The sequence below is a fragment of the Raphanus sativus genome, chromosome 9 (assembly GCF_000801105.2).
Source record: "Raphanus sativus cultivar WK10039 chromosome 9, ASM80110v3, whole genome shotgun sequence".
NCBI lineage: Eukaryota > Viridiplantae > Streptophyta > Magnoliopsida > Brassicales > Brassicaceae > Raphanus > Raphanus sativus.
The window spans coordinates 12,428,005-12,452,336 of NC_079519.1; the positions used below are offsets into that span (position 1 = coordinate 12,428,005).

At 32.3% G+C, this 24,332-nt stretch overlaps 3 protein-coding genes and 1 pseudogene across 3 annotated transcripts; 2 read left to right on the forward strand and 2 right to left on the reverse strand.

Annotated features, from left to right (window-relative positions):
• Positions 1-3,979: 3,979 nt before the first annotated feature.
• Positions 3,980-5,020, reverse strand: LOC130500053 (uncharacterized). The gene has a single exon (XM_056994752.1). The coding sequence runs from the start codon at positions 5,018-5,020 to the stop codon at positions 3,980-3,982; it is 1,041 nt and encodes a 346-aa protein (XP_056850732.1).
• An 846-nt stretch (positions 5,021-5,866) lies between these two features.
• On the reverse strand, positions 5,867-8,250 carry LOC108836584 (uncharacterized). Its single transcript, XM_056993661.1, has 2 exons — positions 7,181-8,250; positions 5,867-6,495 (listed from the first exon to the last, which is right to left on the reverse strand). The coding sequence occupies exons 1-2, from the start codon at positions 7,655-7,657 to the stop codon at positions 5,905-5,907; spliced, it is 1,068 nt and encodes a 355-aa protein (XP_056849641.1). The 5' UTR covers positions 7,658-8,250; the 3' UTR covers positions 5,867-5,904.
• Positions 8,251-13,025: 4,775 nt separating this feature from the next.
• On the forward strand, positions 13,026-16,214 carry LOC108820440 (uncharacterized). The gene is made up of 8 exons (XM_056994753.1): positions 13,026-13,172; positions 13,256-13,520; positions 13,603-13,699; positions 15,107-15,230; positions 15,315-15,484; positions 15,575-15,702; positions 15,901-15,968; positions 16,056-16,214. Exons 1-8 carry the CDS (start codon positions 13,026-13,028, stop codon positions 16,212-16,214), a joined length of 1,158 nt encoding a protein of 385 aa, XP_056850733.1.
• Positions 16,215-18,855: 2,641 nt separating this feature from the next.
• Positions 18,856-22,942, forward strand: LOC108824772 (uncharacterized; annotated as a pseudogene).
• Positions 22,943-24,332: the final 1,390 nt, after the last annotated feature.

Here is a 24,332-nt window from a genome sequence, read left to right on the forward strand (position 1 = left end):
TATCAAATTTTGTTTCGTATTGAATGTATTTTTTAGGAAAGAGAACTGATAGTAACACAACAAGTATTTAATTTACTCTTTTTAATATGAATTTTATATTATACTTATACCCTAGTATTTTGAGTTTTGAAATAAGTTATATATAATATAAATGGACACTGCATTTTTGTATATATAATTTTCTAAATGTTATTCATGTAGAAAATATTAAATTTTGAAATTATTTATTATACACTCCTTTCAAATACAAATTATTAATGTTTTAATTAATACACTTGTTTTTGAAATTCAAACATCAAATAAAATGTAAAAATATGAACGGTGAACTTTTTTTGGTAGAAGTGTAAAACCAAAAATGATAAATAAAATTATTATTATTATTAATATGTGTGAAGATGTTAGAACATGAACTTTTATATACAAATGGAGTATATAGTATAAACGGATTACTGTTTTGATAAGATTTATATACATTTTGGTATTTTTCAAATGTTTAAAATGATTTTATTTTTAATTTTATTCACTAAAAACAAATTGAATACATTTGTTAGATTAATGGCATCTTTGAGAAGAGATATATTTTTGGTGTTTGTCATTATATCTATGATTTTCGGGTGGGTGGCAAAGAAACTGATGAGAAGTATATATATAGATGAAAGTAGAATATAAGTGTAAAAAGCTGGTATTGTTGCTCCAAATATTAAGTAGAAGGTAATATTCTATTTTAAATAAATAATATAGCAAGTATAAATATGATAGTCAATCATCAATACTATTAAAACTGAAGCAATATTTATCTACTTACAAGTAGTTTAGGTGGGACAATTCCATCTAATACTAAATTTGATATATTTCCCCTAATACCTCTGTTACAATATTTTGTCTATATCCTATCGATTACAACTTGACTATTTTAATACTTCAAATATTCAATTTCTCTTTACGGATTATTTGCATTATCATACCAAAATTATATTCAACTCCATGACAAATCGTTCATATCGTAACTACAATTTATAGTGTATGATCATAATATGTGTTGTCCATTTCTCATAGAATCAAATATTATTAATCTGTAACATGAGTTTGTCTAAAATATATTGTTTAAGAACAATGTTAAAACTATTTTTCTATTAATAATTTTCCATTGGTGTATTAGAGATATACAGTGAAACTACAATAAATTAATAATGTTGGGACTATACCAAAACTATAATTTTTTATTAATTTATCGAGATACTAATTAAACCAAAAACTCAATTTGAGACTATGAAATTATACTAATTTATAGAGATATTAATTTAAAGATGTTATATTGTAACTGTATAGTGAAAACACTAATATAATATCAACCAATACGATTTGGTTTTGACATTGTGCTTTTTGGGATTTTTTTCTAAAAGTTTTGTGAATGTCCAATGATAAATACGAAGACAAGTACTTATACACGCATTTTAGTGGGAGAAAATGAATATTTTCTAACCTATTAAGTCAGATATAATAAATACAAAATCTCTTGACATCGAGATTTTATGTATAGTAGAATAAACTTGGAGAAGAGGGTTTTCCATATTCATGATTTTTCAAATCTGACAATTTGATTGTAACCGAGATTTTAGGCATAGTAGACTCAACTTGGTGAAGAAGTTTTCCAATAATCGTTTTTTTTAAGTATAAATTGATGTTTCTGTTATTTAAGTAAGAATATACGTTAGTATATTTTATTTAGTGTATATTCAAAGCAAACCTCGATTATTTGAACATCTAAGAAAATGTATTCTGATATTTTTATTATTGAGTTTCAAAAGTTCTGTATCAAGCTATTTAAAATTTTAAGATTCATCAGTATTTGATTCCAAATAATTGTTTTTTTTAATTAAAAGGGGTTTTGTGTTTAAGATAATTATAGTTTAATGATGAGAGAAAACGTGTTCTTAAGTTATTTGGTTAATTGAATCAATTGTTTAGGAAATAACCAGACCAAAATAGTCAAAATTGTATAATGACTAGCTAAGGATTCGTGTAAAGAAAAATGATTCATGTAATATTTGTATCTTTTTGTCAACCTACTCAGTTTAAGTTTGTATAAGTTGATGACAAAAAAAGGATTAGCATAATATTTGTATTTTTTTGTCAACCTACCCGTGTAATATTTATATTTTTAATAACATGTGTAATATTTATTTTTGTTTCTATCTATTTATATTTTTATTTTTAAGAACTTAGACTCGTGTTATATTTATATTGGAGACATTTATTGTATTCATTTGACTATAATAAAGGAGAGGGATTATTATATTTTTACTATGATATAATATAAATATAATAATGTGAGTATACTCTAACGAAAAGAACAGATATTTTGTTTAATAGATGCATAGACATAGATCTTATAGTGGAGTTAAATGATAGATAGTTGATATTAAACTCTTTAAGGAAATATTTTAAATGAAATGTTAGGCTAAGAATAATAATGTGATGTCCAATTTAAAACTCCACCTAGAAGAAGTTATAATGTTTCTGTTTTAATAAGATAGATATGTTAATCAATAAAGTCCCACATTGGTAGTTAGAGAAATAATTAAGTAATATATGAAGGGTTAGGGCCAATCCACTAATTGCCAATTGGTTTTAATTTGGAAGTCCATAATTAACCCGAATCTAATATGGTATCAGAGCGGTCGATCCTTGTGGATCAAAGTTAAATTAAAAAAGAGCCACCCGATGATGGGCCACTTCTGTGGATGGTATTCCCACAGTTGTCCACGCATGTGCGTGAAAGGAAGTGTTAATGAATAAAGTCCCACATCGGTAGTTGGAGAAATAATTAAGTAATATATAAAAGATTAGGGCCAATCCACTAATTGCCAATTAATTTTAAGTTGAAAGTCCATAATTAATCTAAATCTAATATCATATATATTATTCATTCCTCAAAGAACCACAGATTTTAAACCTGCAACATGTAAGTTCACACCTGCATATATATATATATATATATATATTTTTTTTTTTTTACACCTGCATATTTTGTTCTTCCCACCAAGCCTTTTAAGCCAACTACCATAGCCTATAACTCTTTTACTCCCGTATATTAGCCATTTCTCTTTCGAACCAAAGCTATCTACACCGCCATTTGGCAAGAAAAACCAAAGCACTTATTCTTGCAACCATCATAAAATTGTTTCACCAATAAAATGGCACGTTCATTGAGAATAGATGACTGTAGAGTACAATTCTAACAATTTATATCAAAATTGTTTACAGAACCTTAGTAAGTTAGTATGTTTTAAGCATTGGTACACTGTTATTTCGTGAACAAGTATATAATGCAGCGGTTAACGGTTTTGATGTAATCCATCATTCAAATGGTCGATCCCAACAATATCTTTTTTTTTTTTTCAGTCTGATACTAACAATATTATTTTTTCAATCTCATACCAACAACTTCTGTTTTCAAAAACAGTTTATAAGTGATTTATGCATGTATCTATATCTTTATTATATTTAAAATTTTAGCTGATCCTAGAATTTAGGACCTGCCTACGACTGCATTTTAATCTAGAGAAATTGGTGGGATTGCCCCTAACCAACCCTTTAATTGGCAACATATCCTTTATCACACAATCTATTTTGGATGATTATTTTGCCCCTGTAAACTACTCTCTTAGAGCATCAGTATTGTTAGGACAGAAAATGAGTCCTTAACATATTAAATTGATTTTTTGTCCTTAAGAGACATCGGTAAGGACAATCACATGTAAAGTAGATTATTGCTAGGACATTTTTAGTTTCTTAGTAAATTCATTATTTATTTTGATAAGTTATGACATAAAATAGAAGTTAAAAATAAAACATATTAAAGAGAAGTTTAACATTAAACTTGAAACATAAGTAAATTACAAAAAAAAAAAATTACAAACATGATAATAAAAAAACATTACAAACATTATAATTAAAAAACGCAAATAAACATTTTTTATTGCTGAAGATGTCCAAATTTAGCCCATATATTTTCTATCAAATCATTTTTTAATCGTTGATGAGCTTGTTTATCTCGAATTCTTACTCGACGATCAATTGTATTGCCAAGATTTGAACCTAAACCGACGAAGTATTTTCCTTGTCCTTCTCCTTCATCAAATTCTGAAATGTTACGCAGAGTGTATGAATGTCTTTCATCCTCGACTATCATATTATGGAGTATAATACATGCTTTTATAATATTTGCTATTTTTTGTTTATCCCATATCTTAGAAGGGTTTTTCACAACAGCGAATCTAGCTTGTAGGACTCCGAAGGCACGCTCAACATCTTTTCGCACAGATTCTTGGGTTTTAGCAAATAATGAATTTTTCGGTCCCTGCGGTAGTCGGATAGATTGAATAAAAGTAGCCCATTTTGGATAAATACCATCAGTGAGATAGTAAGCCATATTATACTCCCTACCGTTGACGAAGTAGTTGACTTGCGGAGCAATTCCGTTAATAATGTCATCAAAAACAGGTGATCGTTCAAGAATATTAAGGTCGTTCATAGTACCTGGAGCTCCAAAAAACGCATGCCATATCCATAGATCTTGTGAAGCTACCGCCTCCAACACAATTGTTGGCTTTCCGGTTCCTCGTGAATACATTCCTTTCCATTCTGTAGGGCAATTCTTCCACTGCCAATGCATACAGTCGATGCTTCCAACCATCCCCGGGAAGCCACGTTCTTCTCCAAGAAAGAGTAGTCTTTGAAGATCCTCCGGTGTGGGCCGTCTGAGATATTGATCGCCAAACAACTGGATTATCCCGGCGGTGAAATGGTGCAAACATTTTCGAGCAGTTGTTTCACCAAGTCGTACATATTCGTCAATTGTATCAGCTGCAGTACCATATGCCAATTGACGAATTGCTGCTGTACATTTTTGCAGCGGAGATAGACCTGTCCGCCCGACTGCATCTTCTGTTGGAGAGAAATACGCTACTTCTGTAGAGAGACGATCCACAATACGCATGAACAACGGTTTGTTCATCCGAAATCATCGGCGAAATAAATCGTGCTCGTATGTTGGGGTGTCACTAAAATAATCATTCCAAAGTTTGTTGTGGCCTTCTTCCCGGTGTCTCTCGATAAAAATGCGTCTTTTTCGCTCTTTGAATTCTGGTTCTGGAATAGTAGCATATTTGTCAAAAAAATCTTCAAATGGGGTTTCCAAAGCAGCATCATCATCATTGTGGTAATGATAATGGGAAGAAGATGCCATTATATGAAATAGAAGATGAAGATAATGTGTTTTTCAAAGAAATAGTGTAAGAGATGAGTAGCAAAAGGAAGAAATGTGTAATTGCAATGACAAAAGATATCTCATACTTATAGCACTTTGAACTTGATATATGAAACTCCCGTGAGTTCATCTTGTGAATATTATTTGTTTTCTTGTTAGAGAAAGAAACAAATACATGTGAGTTCTTGTGACTTGTTCTTGTGACTTGTATTTGTTTTGTTGTTGGAGAAAAAACAAATACTTGTGAGTTCTTGTGACTTGTTTTGTTCTTGTGACATGTGAATTAAAGAAATACATGTCGACATTTTGATCACATATGAGTTAAAGAAATACATAAGAGACATTTTGATCACATGTGAATTAAAGAAATACATAAGAGACATTTTGATCACATGTGAATTAAAGAAATACATAAGAGACATTTTGATCACATGCGTAGACACAAATACATATTAGTTAAAGAAATACATGTCGAGGTTTTGATCACATTGATCACAATATTACAGAACATATTACAATACATAAGTCTCCTTGTTTAGTTGCATACAATACACCATAATACAAAACATAGTTCAACGCCCTGTTACTAATACAGTTCATGCCTATTATCACAAAGACATAGCAACAGCATGTTACTTAAACCCGACAATCATGCCTATTATCACAAAGACAACTACCATAACACCTACAATGAGTTCAAAGCCATTGGCAAACCTAGATTTTGTTTTAGCTAAGTCACACACAATTCTCTCAAGCCTAACCAACTTGTCCTCTGTCTCGCTTTGCAGTTCCTTTACCTGGTTAAGATGAGTGTCGTAGTCACTCATAAAGGAGAGATAATCAACCTTATCAGAGAGCTGCTGACACTGACTCGATATGGCTCTGATCTCCTCCGTTGCCGCGACATCCCACCACTTCCAGACATGGCAGTCTCCATCGTCTCTGTTCTCGCAGGTATAGAACCTTCTCCCAGGATCATTCCTTGTGTACGATGTGGCTGTCAGCGGTTCGCCACCACAGTAGCATTCCTTTGGGAAGCCGAACTCAACCTCGGGTTGGGGAGGATAGTAAATCCGTGCAGCATCAATTTGAGCTTGGTCCAAAAGTATATCAATTTCAGCTTCTGTCTGGCTGAACCCACTCTCTGCTGAGTCCCCTAAACCATAGTCGTCCGACTGAGACGGCTGCGTGTAACTATAATCATGCCCCATATCTTGTGTAACCTGAAAAACATTGAAAGAATCATTGAATAAGCATACATTAAACCTGATAAACAACCTTTTTAACTTCACTTAACATAATTCAAATAAGAACATATTACCATAATAGCATAGACATTTATAAACTTCATTCATAATAGCAGACATTTAAAAATATGTTACATAACAGAAACGTGATTGAACATTAAAGCAGAGACATTTTAAAACTTCAGTGGACATAATAGCAGAGACTGATGAACAAGTTGGAACACTAAGGCCATAAAATCATAGAAATACATTTTTAAAACTAGAACAACTCAGCCAGAAGCTTATCCTTGACAACTTCTTCACTCTCAGTAAGCAGATCCTTTTTAGTAAGGAGAGTGTCAAGTATTGCAAACTTCGCGAGTTTCTCCTTCTGCACCAAATCTTCCATCTTCAGCTCCAACATGCTCTTATAGTCCGCAACAGCCTTCCCTTGAGTGTTATTCCTTCTTGCTTTTGCAGCCTTGATACCTTCAGGCCGTTCAACTTGGTCACCAACATGACTGCTTGAAGCTTGGGAACCGACGTCAGCAGACTTCCTCTTTGAGCTGGCAGGCATAGGAGGATTCAGGTTCATCCATTTCTGTTCATATTTTAAGACACACCAGGCATGCTCAAGGGTGAACTTGGTGTTGTGATCAGAGGCGTAGATGTCATGAGCCACCTTTAGCACGTCATTGTCATTCTGACCGCTGCTTATTTGTCTCTCTGCAGCAGCGAATGCAGCGCAGAACTTGTTGGTCTGATCATTGATTTTATGCCATCTCTGCTTGCAATGGAGATGCTCTCTCTTCTCACCTAAGGCACGTCCGACGTAATCTCCTACGCGGTCCCAGAAGGTCCCAGACGTCTGGTCATTTCCGACAATTGCATCCTTTGATGTGTTCAGCCACGCACTGATTAGTATCTCATCATCAGCTGGCGTCCATTTTCTTCTCACCTGACGAACCGGACGTCTGGCTTCAGGTTGGGATGGAGCCTCAGATTGCTGGGAACTGAAGGGAGGGATTTCAGAGGCTCCCATGTTTAGACTAGAAGGAAAACTTTCATAAGGAAAGTTTTCCTGAACAACATTTTCTTCTACGTTGTGAAGAAGGTTTACATAGCCAGTATACTGGCTATGTGTATTCCTTGAGTTCATAGGAACAAAGACAGAGAAGAGATATTTAGAAAATAACTATTACTGTAAGCTAGCAAGAGAAGAGAAGATAATTAAGCTGAAGGGTTTTGCGATGGGATTAAATAGAAGAAAAGTGTACAAGCAATAACTAACAACCACCTAACCTTTATCTACCAAAGTCTAATCAAAACTTATTACACAACTGCAAGTACAAAGCTATCAGCTCTAGTTTACAAACACATTAACTATAAAGGATATTTGGTTCAAAACGAACTACAATACAATCAGACAAAGCCATTGATTTTACTTACTACAATTTTTAATTTTTTTTCCATAACACAACGCGTTAAAAACATTTAGAGTGTGATCAGAAGCAAGCAAGATAACGAAGACTACTTAGCTATCAACTACAAGCTATCAACTACAAGCTTCATAGTTTAAAACCTATCAAGTACAGTTTAAAACCTATCAACTACAAGCTTTCAAGAATTAAAAACGTATCAACTACAAGCTTTCAACAACCACCTTTCAACTACAAACTTTCAATCAATTGCAAGCTATCAACTTGCGTTCAGACACACTCAACTATACTTCATTACACAACTAGAACGAATCATGTTTCATTTTTAGAATTAACAGACTTTGAAACCATCAACTACAATACATTACACAACCTATCAACTTCTATACAGAACAATGTAACCATCAACGAAACCATAACGACGAAACTATAATTGATTTAACCATCAACGAAACCATATAAACAACCTATCAACAAAATAAAAAAAAAACGATTCAAAACAAAAACCATACGATTTTATTTGGCCGAAGTTGCCCTATACAAAACCCAGATTCGGAGGATGAATCAACTACACACTAGCAAGAAGACGACATCCTACGGCGGAGAAGAAGAGGAACACTACCTTTTCTGTAGAACTCGGCGGAGAAGAAATCGGCGGACAATCCAAGGATGTGGACAGAGATTCGGGATGAAATCGTCGGTGTGGCAAAACGACGACGACGGTTTCGTCTCCGGGATGAAATTGTCTGAGAACCAGAATGGTTTCGCCGTGCACAGAGAATGGAGAGAAGATGATTTCGAATTGTGAAACAGAAAGTAGGGTTTTGCCCTAGACGACTTCGACGCTTCATCAAAACGTGACACGTGCCACTAAGGACGACCCAACTCGTTCCTTAATTAAGACCCGTCCCACATTTTTATTATCCATTTCGATTTATTTTTGGGCCCAAATATCATTAGGACGCTTGTGAGGGACTGCGATACTTATGGTCTTAGGTCTGCAGTTTCTCTGGCGCGTGTCAGGCGTGTATCAGTTGTCTTCTTCTATCCATTGGATAATTATCATTCTCTTTTTAGTTGTCTTTTATTTTTTCTCTTTATTTTTGATCTTCCTTCTTTCTTTTCCTATATTTTCTTTCTTTTTTTTCTTTCATCTCTCATCACTTACAAACCAAATTCATGGTTTCAAATATCTGATTACCTCTGATTATCAATTTTTTCGTCTATTTTATTAACTTCGGTCAGTTATATCTGATTACCTCAATAATATAATTTGTAACATGTTAATAAGTAATATTCAACGTTAAAATATTGCGTAACATGTAATACAGTCTGTTAACTCGCTAACAAAATTTGTAACAACCTTAATAGTCAAATTCATAGTGGGTTAATTTTGGTAAATAATACTGAATTATATAGTGTATTATTATGTTATTGATTTGTTTAATGTATTATAATAAAATATAACGTAATAAGTTACATGATAAGTAGCTCACAAACAGATTGATACATGTCTGTGAATTAATAAGTTACATGATAAGTTGGTTGTTATCCGTTAACCGATTTGTTACTTGGTACATGTATTGTTAGCTGATACATTATATGATACCAAATAATTGATAATTGGTTTGTATGATATTATAAGAGACTTGATGTTCATTGATACATAGTTTGTGTAGATGATAAATAATTGAATAAATAACTTGTGAGCTTGTACATTTTTTACATTTAGTTTGTTAGCTGACAAATGGAGTGATATATGGTGTTGATTAATAAGTTGTTATCTGATACATTATTTGTTATCTGATACAAATTTTGTATGATAAATGATTTCTTATATGTTTTGGTATCTGACACATAGTTTGATACCAAAGAATTCATAATTGTTTTATCTGACACAGTTTGATACCAAAGAATTCTTAACTTTCATATTTGTTATCTGATATAAGTTTTATATGATAAATGATTTTTTACATGTTTGAGTATCTGACACGTAGTTTGATACCGAAGAATTCATAACTGTTTAACATGATGTTACAAAAGTTTTTACGATTAATTGATACATGATTTGTTTAGCTGATACTTGGTTAATTAACTCACAAACAGATTGATACATGTTTGTGAATTAATAAGTTACATGATAAGTTGGTTGTTATCCGTTAAACGATTTGTTACTTGGTACATGTATTGTTAGCGTCTAATACTATTTTTATATATACATCTTTTGATAAGTTATTCCATAAATGTTAGATGATATATATATATATATATACTACTATACCTTAGAGGTTATACATTACACTAATTATAATTTGACCAAAAAATAGTTTTCAGCTAAAATAATGTGTACCTGTTAAAATTTAGAGTTACACGCTGTGTAACAACAAAGTTAACCGTTAATATATATATTTGATATATAACACAACATATTAGCTGCTATAGAATATTTTATCGATAACGTAATCTCGTTTTGATCTTCGCTGCTTTATCCAACAGTTTATCGTCTGTCATGCAGTCTGACACACGCTTTCTCTGCAGTCTGACACACACCTTCTCTGCAGTCTGACCTGTATTAAATAAAGGAGGGGCATTTTCGTCCGCACAGTATCAAAAGGTTATTGCTTTTTGAGTTATGTACAATCATGGATAATTGACCAATTTAACTCTCCCTGGGGATATTTCACTCATTGTCCCTTTAATCTATTATTTAAATATTTTAATAATAAGATCTCTATAAGATATTAGTAAGTATCCTCTTTAAGACTGCATTTTAATAATATCTTTTTATTTAAAATGTGAATATACATTTCTTTTAAATATTAAAATTCGTAATTAATATTAAATATAATTATAAACGAATATTAAATCATTTTTTCTTACAAAATAAAAATAAATAAAATTTCTCTAATATCTATATATTAATTTGTATTAATACTATTAAAACAGAAGAACTTTTTATCTACTTACAAATAGTCTAGGTTGGACCATTACATTTAATTTCTTAATATTTCTCTTATAACCAACTTAATTATTATTAAATATATACTATATCTAACCAATTATTAAGTATCTTTTACTAAGATTACATATTAATAATATCTTTTATTTAAAATGTAAATACACATTTCTTTTAATATTTAATTTTAAATTATAAAACTCATAATTAATAACTAACTGTAGTTAAAAAGATTTTTAATTCATTTTTATTTATATACTAAGAAATAAAATTCTATAGTATTTATATATACATAATTTATATTCATAATTAGATTGCTATATCAAGTAATAAATATAAAATAACTTAATCCATCTATTAACTATTTTATAAATTATAAAATAACATAATAAAATAAATGCATGAATTTTACAACTTATTTCAACTTATTAAAAATATTAAAGTACGTTATATAAACTAATAAATAATTTCATAAGTTAATATATATATATATATTAAATATCTTAAAATTTTTTATTTATTTATCAAGTATAAGGCTGGTTGAATGCCAATAGTTAATTTGTATAATAATGCTAACCAAAAAAATATAATAATAAAATAAATTTTACCTGTATAAAAGATTACAACAAAATTGCGGGTTTAATAGAACTTTTAAATAGAGTTTAACCATATTACATATAAAGTCATCGATGTTATCAGTATGTTATCGGTTTAACTGCGGGTCCAGACCGGGTTACAGAACACTGAATATAACACTTCATGTGTAACATTTAAAAGTATGTACTCAATCAAAATTGCGGGTTTAATAGAACTTTTAAATAGATTTTAACCAGATTACATATAGAATCATCGATGTTATTGGTTTAACTGCGGGTATGGACCGGGTTACAAAACACTGAATATAACACTTCATGTGTAACATTTAAAAGTATGTACGCAATCAAAAAAAAAATATATATATATATCATCCGAAAACAATCCCGTCCTTTTAAGGGCGGGTCGAGATCATCAAAATGGAAACTTTTAAGATTGATAATAATCTCAGATATTTGACAAAAGCAGAAGATCAATATATAGGATGATGAAAAAAAATCTTGCCCGCCCTTTAAAAGGGCGGGTCAAACTCTAGTATCTACTTTATTAAAACAGAAGTACACATATGGATTGACCCTAGAAGTTGCACAGTATTTACGCTTAAATGCCACTGACTATTTAATAAACTAATCGAAAACAATACATTGTGTTTTCCACGTAATAAATGCTTACAAAAAATGACTAATTTTAACTGAAAAAACGTCTGACTTACCTCTACATCCACTTATTATCATCTCTCCAAAATATCAAAATCATACTTTCTTCATCTCTCCAAAATAAGACCATCGTACTTTCTTCTCCTTTATCTAACATAAACAAAAAAAAACCCTGGTAAAGTTCATGTATTAGCAACTCAAAATAAAAAGTGCCACAGCTACAAAGAAGTGGCCGTAATGCATCTAACGACAAACCCAATAGATCATTATCAAACATACAGATTGCTCATTGTAATCCTATTTTATTCTGATTTATATGACCTAAGTAAATATAAAAATACAATTATAGGCTAATGTACAACCAATTGATCGATTTCATAAAGTAGAAATTTAGATCGAACACAATTATTAGCAAATCCATACAGAGATATCGAATTAAAACAATAATGATTACAAATATTTTATTGGATCACAAATTAAAGCATAAAACCCCCAAAAATCTAAAAACCTTTCCTATTTCTATGGTGAAATCGAAACATACTATAAACAATCACAATCAATAACTTTTAAAGCTCAACCACCACAAAATCATCGATTTCCTAATGGTAATCCTAGATATTTACTATTTCAGTTACATTCGAATATATTAACAACAATACAACGCAACTAATAACCACCAAATATTCCTATTTCCTATATTCTACGGTTTTAAATTTAATTCTCAATTAACTGAATATTCTTCAAATTAATTACTGCGTACTATTACTTGCAGAGGTGGTTAGGATATTTATTCTACTCTAGGGTTTTAGCCTCGACTATATATTGACAGCCACGTGAACACATTCACCTCACATTATTTTTCTTTACCGTCTCATACAAACCATGACTCCTAACAAAGTTTTCCATTTGATCAGCGATCTCAAACCATTTAAGGATAAGTGGCGTGTTCAAGTGAAACTGATTCACTCATGGATACAAAACCCACCTTATGCTGATGAAAGCTTAGAAATGGTTTTAGCTGATATAACCGTTAGTTCTATAACCTTAGATATCATGTTTTAAGTTTTTTTTTTATATTTTTGTATCCTTATAGAATCGTTTGTTGTTTTTAGGGTAATAAGATTCAATGCTCATGCAAGAGATCTTGCATTAAGCGTGTTCAACGTAGCCTTTCTCTTGGGAAATGTAAGGTTATTGAGAACATGAAGATTAGTGGAACAGGTGGGAAATTTAAGCCAACCAAACTGAGCTATAAGATGAATATCATTAACGATACTGTCTTCACGGACTCAGATCATAATGATGATAGCAACTTCTTGACTCTAACGAGTTTTGAAGAGATTTTGGGTGGAAGTATTGATACGACCCGTCTAATTGGTATATACTTTTCATCTTATATATAAAGTAGAGAGTGAAGTTTATTGAACTTTTAACTAACGTGATTTTTCATATTTCACAGAAATCTTGGGGCAAGCAGTTGAGATAGGTGGAGTTCAGATCATCCAAGTCCACAATGAGGATAGAAAAAGGGTTCAGTTTCGCTTGCGAGACAACAGGTAGTGAAGTTAATTAATTTTATAAATGTCTATTAATGATTGATATGATTTTAATTTACCGATATCATGTGTTTTATACAGTGGAAATGAACTGGCGTGTTGCTTGTGGGGATCTTATGCTGAAAGGATCGAACAACATGTTGAAAAAGTAAATGGTGATAACATTGTTTGCTTAATAAGATTTGCTAAGATCAGTGAATTTCAAGGTATGATATTGTGTGCGTGTTTGAATTTCCAATTTTAATTTAAATTAATATCCATACATTTAATTCATTTTAAATTTATACATCTATTCTATTAAAACAGAAGTACAAAATTAGATTAACCCTTAGTTTTTCACTATATTTACATTGTCATGCCACTGAAATAATAAATGAAGTTATATTTAAGTATGATTGTCTTTTCCTAATTTAAATAACAGATTTAAGCATTTAATGTTTTTCCTAATTTAAATAATAGATTTCCTTAATAAAATCTTAACCGAAATATATTTCCTAATATATTTCGTATTAACATATTAAATATTTTTAATATTTATTAGGGGATAAATAATAAAATAAAAAATCACACATCATAATCAATTTATATAACATATAAATAAAATATACATATTTCATATATTATTAGCATAATGCTTCCTATATAAGTCCAATTAGTTATAAATATAAGATTTGTTTATATGATACACTGTGATATAATAGACAATTAAATCACAAAATATAATTATTTTAAAGTAATAAATAATATCGTTTTTTAAAATGTTATATTAAAAATTATGTAATACATTTTAATTTACAAATACATATATATATATATAGTATACCATTAGTACAGAGAAAAAATTAAAGTGGAAAAAATATTTATACGGTCACGGGTCAAACTCTAGAAATAAACAAAAAACAGCGCACCATTATTTTTTTTAACAAATTTATTTTAATAGAAATTATAGTTCCAAATATGATATATATTTTATGTATTTATAATTTTATTTTTTTTTGTTTTTGAGGGATGCTAAGAATTTTTTATGACTCACCTCTATATTATTTTAATTAAGAAATTTAAATTTGTATCATAATATTTTATTAAAATTTTAATTTTTATTATAACTGCAAAGATTAATTTCTAATATAAATTTATATGTAAATATTACAAATACATCATTTAATATTAAAAGAAAATTAAAAACATAAAATTAATACCCGCCCGTTCGGGCGGGTCAAGATCTAGCTATTTTTTATAGGTGAAGTTCAAATAACAAATGCATTTGGTGCCTCTCTCTTGGATCTGGACCCAACAATGCATGAGGCTGTGGAATTCAAAGAAAAGTAAATTTTTCTTTTATGTTTATATCTATGCGTAAATTTTCTGTTTGTGAATATTGTTTTTAATTTAATTTTCAATTATCAGGCTCAGAGATGCTGTACTTCCTCTTGTTGTTGTGGACCAAAACAATGAAAAATCCCCCATTGTCATTGATGATTGGGATGATGTAGGTATCATCATGATTTCCGAGTTACATGAGACTACCCAGGTTTATTTTTAAATATATCGGTTTATTATATAAGGTGATACATTACAATGACTAACGATTTCCCGTTTGTATGGTTTATTATAGCTCGAGAATGTGAAGATCGTGTGTTCGATTGAAGCAATTGATACTGATTGGGCCTGGTACTATTTTGCATGTAAGAAATGTGGGGAAATAGTAACTAGAATCAGTAGAGCAGCTAAACCTTTGTTCCGCTGTGCGATTTGCAAAGCTAATGTTTCTAAGGTGTTCCCAAAGTAAGATTTTTTATCTTTAAACATCATCCTTTAGTTATTTTATATTTTATTATAACACTAATTGAATATAACTAATGTGCATTGTTACAGATTCAAACTGCATTTGATTGCTGAAGATGATAGCGGAAAATGTAAACTGGTGTTGCTTGGCACAATTGCTCAGGAACTCATCGGTTTTCAGGCAACCGAGCTTTGGGACGGTTCTTACGATGATGTGGGTTTCTATCTTTTCAAGTTTTAGATTATGATTTAATGTATTTACTAATGTACACCTTTTACAGATCGAAGATCCTGAAATTTTGCCTCAACCAATTATGGATTTGGTGGGCAAATCTTTCTGTTTTGGAATTGAATCCTCTGAAAACGGATCCGACAACTTTACTGTTTCTAAAGTCTGGTCTGGAGATATTCTTCAGAAATTGAAACTGAATCTGAGCCAGTGTCTCTTGTAGAAGGAGGTTCATCCAGCATGTCTTCTGAAATGGTAAGTTTTGAAATTACTATATTGATAACTATGTGAACTAAATTACTGTTGCTGCCACTGCTTTATTATAATTTCTCTATTTTGTAGGTTATGTTGGTGGATGCTGATAGTCACACATCATCGGGAGATTGTATGACTCCATATTCAAAAAGAAAGGAAAGTGACAATGATCTTCCAGACATAACATCTACTTCAAAGAAGATCTGCACTGCAGCAGTAAAGACTGAAAAACCCTCGACTGATTAGTCTGGAAGAAGTTTGGTCTGGCGAATCTGATGTTTTACCTATGTTTCTTGATTCAGTATTTCAGTTTTTGGTTTTACCATTGAATAATGTTGGAGTTTGTTATTTGCTTTTCATTTTATCAGTTTTATGTTTTTGTTTTCAATTTGAACTTCCAATAATATTGTATTTGGTTTTCGTATTTATTTATATTTTTATCACTTTCTTTTATGTTCTTATTGCATATCTACTTTATATGACCTATTTAGTAAACAACTCCATCAAACTTAACTAACCAAACAACTTAGCATTTTCTATTTTAAACGATCTACTGCATGGTAAAATAAGAGAGAAGATTTGCATACCTTATTTTCTGAAATGAACTTTGGCAACAATGTAGGGCTCTAATTTGCTTTGCCCCGCCTATATTTTTCTTGATCTACGCCGATAAAGAAAATCCTGCATATAATCTACAATTGCATTAAGTGATAGATAACACTTATATTAAAAAACAGATATTTATAACCTATCTATCTTAAAAAAATCTCACGCCATAAAAAAAAAGAAGACGAATTTGGAAAAATATAAATAACTCAATTGCATTAAACAAAAATAAGATATGCCCGACATCTAGGCTAAAATATAACAAATATATCTTTAACCTATAAACCTAGCCATTTTGTGAACGCACGGATCAGAAATAATTTCTCACGCCCTAAAACCTAGCCATTTTGTGAACGCTGCCTCCAAGTTATTGCGCAACAGAAACCTAGCCATTCAATAACAATCTCCACGCAAAATATCCATTCTGCTATCTGATAGAGTCTAGACGTAGTACCTTTCCTCGCCTATCATGAAAAGAAAAAGAAAAGGAGTTCATGGCCAAGGAAAGGAAAATCTTCCTACAAATTCTACTTCAGGAATACGGAGAAGCCCTGCAGCCTCTGTTCCTATTCCAGTTGGTTCGGGTTCTACTATGCCATTGACATCTGTTTTCCATAGAGTTTACCAGAACATCGAATCCTCACAATCAGCTACCACTCATAATGCATTGAATGTTGCACACGGTCCTAACTTGGCGTCACCTCAGACACCAGCTACTGCTCCAGTCCGTCTGTTTGGTAAACCTGTTATGATAGAATTTCATGGTTACACAAATTTATTTTTACTAAAAACTGTTCTAACATCACAATTTTATGTCTCTAAAAAGGGGTGGATTTGACTCTAAACCAACCATCAAGTTCATCATTTCAAAGAAGTTGTTTGACTAATGCTAATTGTAAGTTTATTGGTTACACTATTATTTTAAATGGTTCTCTATCCTTCTTGATTACTTATTAATAATTGCTCAATCATTTTGGACAATGTCAATCACTCCAAATTCTCAAATTACAAATCCTGTGATCCAGAAATCAAAGAGAAAAAGAAAGCCACCACGCTCTGTTCTGAATGATATTACCAATATTTCACATTCATTTTCGAATGGAAACGAAGAAATACCAACAAACATAGATGGTGATATGGAAGAGGATGACGAAATGTTTACAGAGGATTTTGTTGGAGGTAACAATCGCAATTTTATGTACTTAACTAAAGCTATACATAAAGAAGTTTACTATATACTTATTTTTTATTGTGCTTTAGGTATCTCTGATGTTGAAGGTGAGCTTGATTTCGATTGTAGTTCTCAAGAAAGTTCAGACTTTGAAAATGAAGCAGATATACTAGAGGTTCATGCTACACCTGACACTGATCCATATCGTCCACCACCATTTTCTATGAAATCTGTTTTGGAACGAAGCCAAAAACGTTCAAAGAGCTCATCTAAGGTTCTAACTAAACCAAAAGAAAAAGGTTATATTCCTATTTACATTTACCGTTATTTTGTTTTCTCTAATTTACAAGTTACTAAAGAAACTTACTCTCATATTTACATTTACAGAATATCTTGATGAGGGGGATCCTGATCACTCATGTCCTTATTGTGGTGCAATCTTCTGGTATGGTGAAAGGTTAAACAGACGTAGAAATACATCTACACTTACATTTTCACTATGTTGTTTGCAAGGTCAAGTTCAGTTGCCATTACTTAAAGAACCACCAAAGATGCTAAAAGATCTGATCGAAGGGGATGACAAATTAAGCAAGCATTTCCAAAACAATTTGAGGGCTTACAACATGGCTTTCTCATTCACTTCACTTGGGGGAAAAGTTGAAAGATCAGTTCAACAGGGCAAAGGGCCTTCTATGTTTCAGCTTCAAGGGGAAAATTATCATCTAATGGGAAGTCTACAGCCAAGTGATGGAAGTGATGCGAAGTTTGGTCAGTTATATATAGTGGACACCGAAAATGAAATTTAAAACAGGGCTAACTGTCTCAGGTAACCTCAATTATGTTTGTACCTAACTTGTGCGAGAACATGATTCATTTCAAATTTCACTTTTCTTTCTGCATTATATTTACTGATATTTATTTATTTATGATGTTTATGGGTTCCTTTTTTTCAGCAAAGGGAAAGCCAAGTTCAAAGCCAAAAAGAAAAACAGGCTGAAGGATGAGATTATTGACATTTTGGTGAAGATGTTAAACGAAGTTAATCCTTATGTGAAGCAGTTCAGATCAGCTAAAGATAGATTTAGGACAGATCCTGATGATGCGTTTCATATGCGAATTGTGAGTAACCACTTACAGGATGGAAGAACTTATAATACTTCTACTGCTACTGAAGTTGCTGCACTCATACCTGATGATTTTAATCTAGATATGGATAACAGGGATATTGTTCTTCAACAACAATCTGGTAAGCTTAAACGGATTAACGAGATCCATGCTTCTTATCTAGCTTTGCAATACCCTCTACTGTTTACTTATGGAGAAGATGGTTTCAGACTGGGTATTAAGAAAGGTGTGACAGCAGCATCAAAGAAACTTAAGAAGCCTAATATCAGTATGAGACAGTTCTTTGCTTTTAGACTCCATGAACGTAAGGGTAAGTCGCATTGTCTCCTACATAGTAGACGACTCTTCCAACAATTCATTGTTGATGCGTTCACAACCATTGAATCAAACTGCTTGCGCTATCTAAAGTTTAATCAGTCTACTCTGCGGTCTGATAGTTATGATTCTATAAAAGAGTCTGAGAATGCTGGACGGACTGATATGCATGAGCAAGGATCAGAGTTCATATTGCCAGCTTCTTTTGTTGGTAGTCCTAGATATATGAAAAACAATTACTTGGATGCTATGACTATATGTAAGCATTTTGGATTTCCAGATGTCTTCATTACTTTTACATGTAATCCTAAATGGCCAGAGATCACAAGGTATCTGAAGAAAAGGAAGTTAAAAGCTGAGGATAGACCAGACATTATTTGTAGGCTTTTCAAGATGAAACTTGATTCATTGATGGACGATTTAACCAGAAAGAATATGCTAGGGAAGACTGTCGCATGTAAGTCTAAATTGCTTTCCTATTCCGATTTTACTTTTAATCCTACAGATTTTTATAATTTTTTTTCTTTGTCACAGCAATGTATACTATCGAGTTTCAAAAACGTGGCCTACCCCATGCTCACATTCTCTTATTTCTTCACCCCACCTCCAAGCTACCCACTACAGACGACATTGATAAGATTATATCTGCAGAAATACCAGACAAGGTTGAAGAGCCAGAACTCTATGATGTGATTAAAGATATGATGATTCATGGTCCTTGTAGAGCTGCTAATATGAATTCTCCATGTATGGAGAATGGATTGTGTTCAAAGTCGTTCCCCAAAGCATTTTCTGCGAACACCACAGTCAATAAGGAAGGGTTTCCTATTTACAGAAGACGTGAGAAATCAGACAGTTTTGTAGAGAAGAATGAGTTTAAGTGTGATAACCGGTATGTTATTCCGTATAACAAGAAGCTGTCTCTACGTTATAGAGCTCACATTAATGTGGAGTGGTGCAATCAAGCTGGTTCTATTAAGTATTTATTTAAGTACATTAATAAAGGACATGATCGGGTTACAGTTGCTGTTGAACCTCCTGCTCACATCGTTGACAGTATGTTGGCAAGTGAAAGAAATGTAGCTTCCGAACCTCCTACCAGTACAAATAGGAATGTGACTTCTAATGTCGAGGGAAATGTTGTTGATGGCACTGAAGGAAGTCTAGAGAAGAAGAAGAATGAAATAAAGGACTTTTTTGATTGCAGGTTCATTCAATTATCTACATTTTTATTTTTCTACACTATATTTTATTAAGTATTTCTATTCACATATTATTTTCATTGCAGATATGTATCTGCTTGTGAGGAGACTTGGAGAATTTTAAGTTTCCCATTCACTATAGGTCTACATCAGTTGAGAAGCTGAGTTTTCATATACCCGGTAAACATATAGTAATCTTCAAGGGAAAAGACAAACTCAAAGCTGTTGTCACCAGAAAACTCATCGAGAATACCATGTTCCTCGCCTGGTTAGAGTTGAATAAGATTGATGATCTTGCGAAAACTCTAACCTATGCTCAAATACCAAACTTCTTCACATACAACAAGAAGCAGAAGAAGTGGATTAGGCGAAAAAGAGGTTTTAGCATTGGGAGGATTAACTATGCTCCGCGGAAACAAGAAGATGCTTACTTTTTGCGTGTGTTGTTGAACGTTGTTACAGGGCCAACCTGTTACGAAGACTTTAAAACTTATGAAGGTGTTCTTTACCCTAGCTACAAGCTGGCATGTTTTGCTCGTGGGTTACTAGATGGTGATCAGGAGTACATTGATGATATTTTACGGAGAAGTTATGAGAGCACAGCAAGTGAACTGCGCCAAATTTTTGTTATGATGCTGATGAATGAAAGTTTGTCTATGCCAGAGTATGTGTGGGAACGTACATGGGAGTGTCTTTCAGAGGATATCGAGTATAATCGCCGAAATTATTTCAAACGTCCAGGTAAAATTTTTAATAAAACAAAACGACTCATTAAACTATTGTTTGGAAATTTTTTGACATCCTCTTTCTTTTCTAGGACTGGTGTTAAGTGACGAGGACAAAAAAAAATATGCTTTGCAAGAGATTGACAATCTTTTGAGGCGTAATGGTACTTATCTTTCCAAATTCGAAACCATGCCAAAACTGCCTGAGACAAGCCGCCATGATTCAAATGTCTTGATCCTAGATGAGAGAAACTATTCACGTGAATCATTGCTACAAACTGTTGAAGAAGACAGCCGCAAAATGACTGATGAGCAGAATAAGGTTTATGAGGAGATCCTTTCGGGTTTATATGAGGGAACAAGTGGTATGTTCTTTGTTGATGGATTTGGTGGTACTGGTAAAACATTCATCTGGAAATTATTGTCTGCAAGTATTAGAAGTCGAGGTGATATTGTTTTAAATGTGGCATCAAGTGGGATTGCTTCATTGTTGTTGCAAGGTGGTAGGACTGCTCATTCAAGATTTGGGATTCCATTAAATCCTGATGAGTTTTCTTCGTGTACTATGTCGCTTGGATCTGATCAGGCTAATTTAGTGAATGAGGCATCACTCATTATATGGGACGAAGCTCCAATGATGAGCAAGTTTTGCTTTGAAGCACTGGATAGAAGCTTGGCTGACATAATGGGAAACAATAGCGACAATCCTTTTGGTGGAAAAGTCATTTTTTGTGTGGTGATTTTAGACAGGTTTTCCCTGTAATTAATGGAGCTGCAAGAGCAGAAATTGTGTTGGCAGCACTCAATAGATCATATCTTTGGGAACACTGCAAAGTGCTTAAACTGACCAAGAATATGCGATTGTTAACAGGTTGCTTGTCAGTTGAAGATGCAAAAGATCTAAAGGAGTTTTCTGAGTGAATTCTGAAAATAGGGGATGGTACAGTTAATGAGCCTAATGACGGGGAAGCAGAGATTGAAATACCTAGAGATTTTTTGATTAGTGACGCAGACGAACCTATAGAAGCAATCAGCAAAGCTGTCTACGGTGATTCTGTTTCACTTCAAGAGAACAAAGATCCTAAGTTTTTTCAACAAAGAGCTATTCTATGTCCAACAAATGAGGATGTTAATATGATCAACGAGTACATGTTGGATAGACTTCCTGGTATATTTCTAAGTCTGAACCTAAATTGTGCTAAGTTGATGTTGTTTCCATGAATGAAATAACACTTAAGTTGTTTTTTTTTTGCAGGTGAAGAAAAGATCTATATTAGCGCAGATAGTATAGATCCATCAGATAAGATTTATGCAAACAATGAAGCATTGGGTCCCGATTTCCTTAACACTATCAAGGTTTCTGGTTTGCCTAACCATAGCCTGAGACTCAAGGTTGGGTGTCCTGTGATGGTTTTAAGAAACATTGATTCATCTGCTGGTTTAATAAATGGAACAAGACTTCAGATCACTCAGCTAATGGATTTGATGGTTAAAGCAAAGATTATTACTGGAGAAAAGGTGGGCCATACAGTTGATATTCCTAGGTTGTTAATCACACCATCAGATACTAGACTGCCATTTAAGATGCGCAGAAGGCAATTACCTTTGGCTGTGGCATTTGCAATTACTATAAATAAAAGTCAAGGTCAATCATTGTCTGAAGTGGGTATCTTTCTCCCGAGACCTGTGTTTTCACATGGGCAGCTCTATGTTGGTGTTTCAAGGGTTACATCTAAAAAAGGTTTGAAGTTATTGATTGTTGGCAAAGATGGCAAACCTCAGACGAAAACTATGAATGTTGTGTTCAAAGAGATTTTCAACAATCTCTGAGATTGATCGTGGATGATAAGGTATTTTTGTTGTAAATTTTTAAATTTAAATTATTGCTTTTCATAGAAGTATTTTATTTCTTATGAAGTTTTCTTTTTTCAGACACGCATGGAGTTCAGGAAGACTGCTACAAAAGATGTGCGTTTTAGTTTGAAAAGTTTTATTTTTGCGTTATAGACAAAGTAAATTGTTTCTATCTTTTAAGAATTTTAAATTTCAAAACAAAATTGCAAGGCAAGCATATGACGTTCATTTTGAACTTTTTTCCAGATTCAATCTAAACCTTAAACTTTAGAGCAGCCTAACTGATACTAAGCTATTACCTACAATCTAAGCTACTCCATACTGATCATAGTTACTAACCTGTTTTCGCAAGATTGTGCATGAGTCTATGTATAGATGACAACCCTCAGTCAAATCATGTAGAAGACCCAACCTCCTCTAGCCTTCCTCGTAGCTGTTACTTGAAGCTTATGAGTATAAGTCACACGTCATAGCTTCAGCTTCATCGCAACCTGCTAAAACATAATGAATTTTAAATACAGATGATTCTCGAAGGAAGCAAAACTTTAAAATGTATTTTCAAAAAAAAAAAACTTTTGTTTCTATCTTTTAAGTATTGTAAATTTCTAAACATTCTGGCAACATGAACTGCTTATACAGTGTTCCTTTTTTCCACATTCAATCAATACTAAACCTTTAACTACAATACAACCTAATTGATACTAAGCAATTAACTACAATCTAAGCTACTGCATGTGTCTGTGTAAAATACATATGAAGATCCTGTTATATACTTTCTCACAATACATAAGAAATAAAAAACTAATACAAATATTTATCCAAAACAAAGTACAATAAGATGTGTTTAACTCCAAATATTACGATCAAACATTAGAGACAGGAAATGAACTGAGAACTTAGCTTTCTTTGCGCTATAAACCGTATCCCTTGCCATTTCTAATATGAGAACTCCTTATGTCTATTGTCAGGATTCATGAACATGTGTCTGCGTTTTTTCAACAAACAAAAACACTTTTATTCATTGATTAATTTACAGTTTCCGGAATTAAATAATTGACAAGTTTTTACTTACCCGATGGTGCTTCACATCTTCAAGGTAAACCCGAAAAGTACTCTCTCCAAAACATTGCAATTTCCAACCTCCTGTAGCCTTCCTCTTAGATGTTACAGAGCTTCAGCTTAAGCTCAGCCTACCAAAACATAGTTGAATTTACATACTGATTACTCCCGAAAGAAAAAAAAATTACAATTTCTTTTCTATATTATTTTACCTTTTTTATATGCATCTTCCTTAGTAGATCGACGAACAGAGGCTAAAGTTTCCTTCAACGGATAGAAGCGAAGAGTTTCCTGGTTGATTTAAATA

What these genes read in the sequence shown, in the direction of transcription:
- LOC130500053 (XM_056994752.1), bottom strand. Translation starts at nt 5,020, where the DNA reads ATGAACAAACCGTTGTTCATGCGTATTGTGGATCGTCTCTCTACAGAA.
- LOC108836584 (XM_056993661.1), bottom strand. Translation starts at nt 7,657, where the DNA reads ATGAACTCAAGGAATACACATAGCCAGTATACTGGCTATGTAAACCTT. An exon ending in ATGACAATGACGTGCTAAAG is followed by an intron (nt 6,496 to 7,180) that starts GTGGCTCATGAC and finishes AATGTTTTTCAG; the next exon opens with GTTACACAAGATATGGGGCA.
- LOC108820440 (XM_056994753.1), top strand. Translation starts at nt 13,026, where the DNA reads ATGACTCCTAACAAAGTTTTCCATTTGATCAGCGATCTCAAACCATTT. An exon ending in TGATACGACCCGTCTAATTG is followed by an intron (nt 13,521 to 13,602) that starts GTATATACTTTT and finishes CATATTTCACAG; the next exon opens with AAATCTTGGGGCAAGCAGTT. An exon ending in AGTTACATGAGACTACCCAG is followed by an intron (nt 15,231 to 15,314) that starts GTTTATTTTTAA and finishes GGTTTATTATAG; the next exon opens with CTCGAGAATGTGAAGATCGT.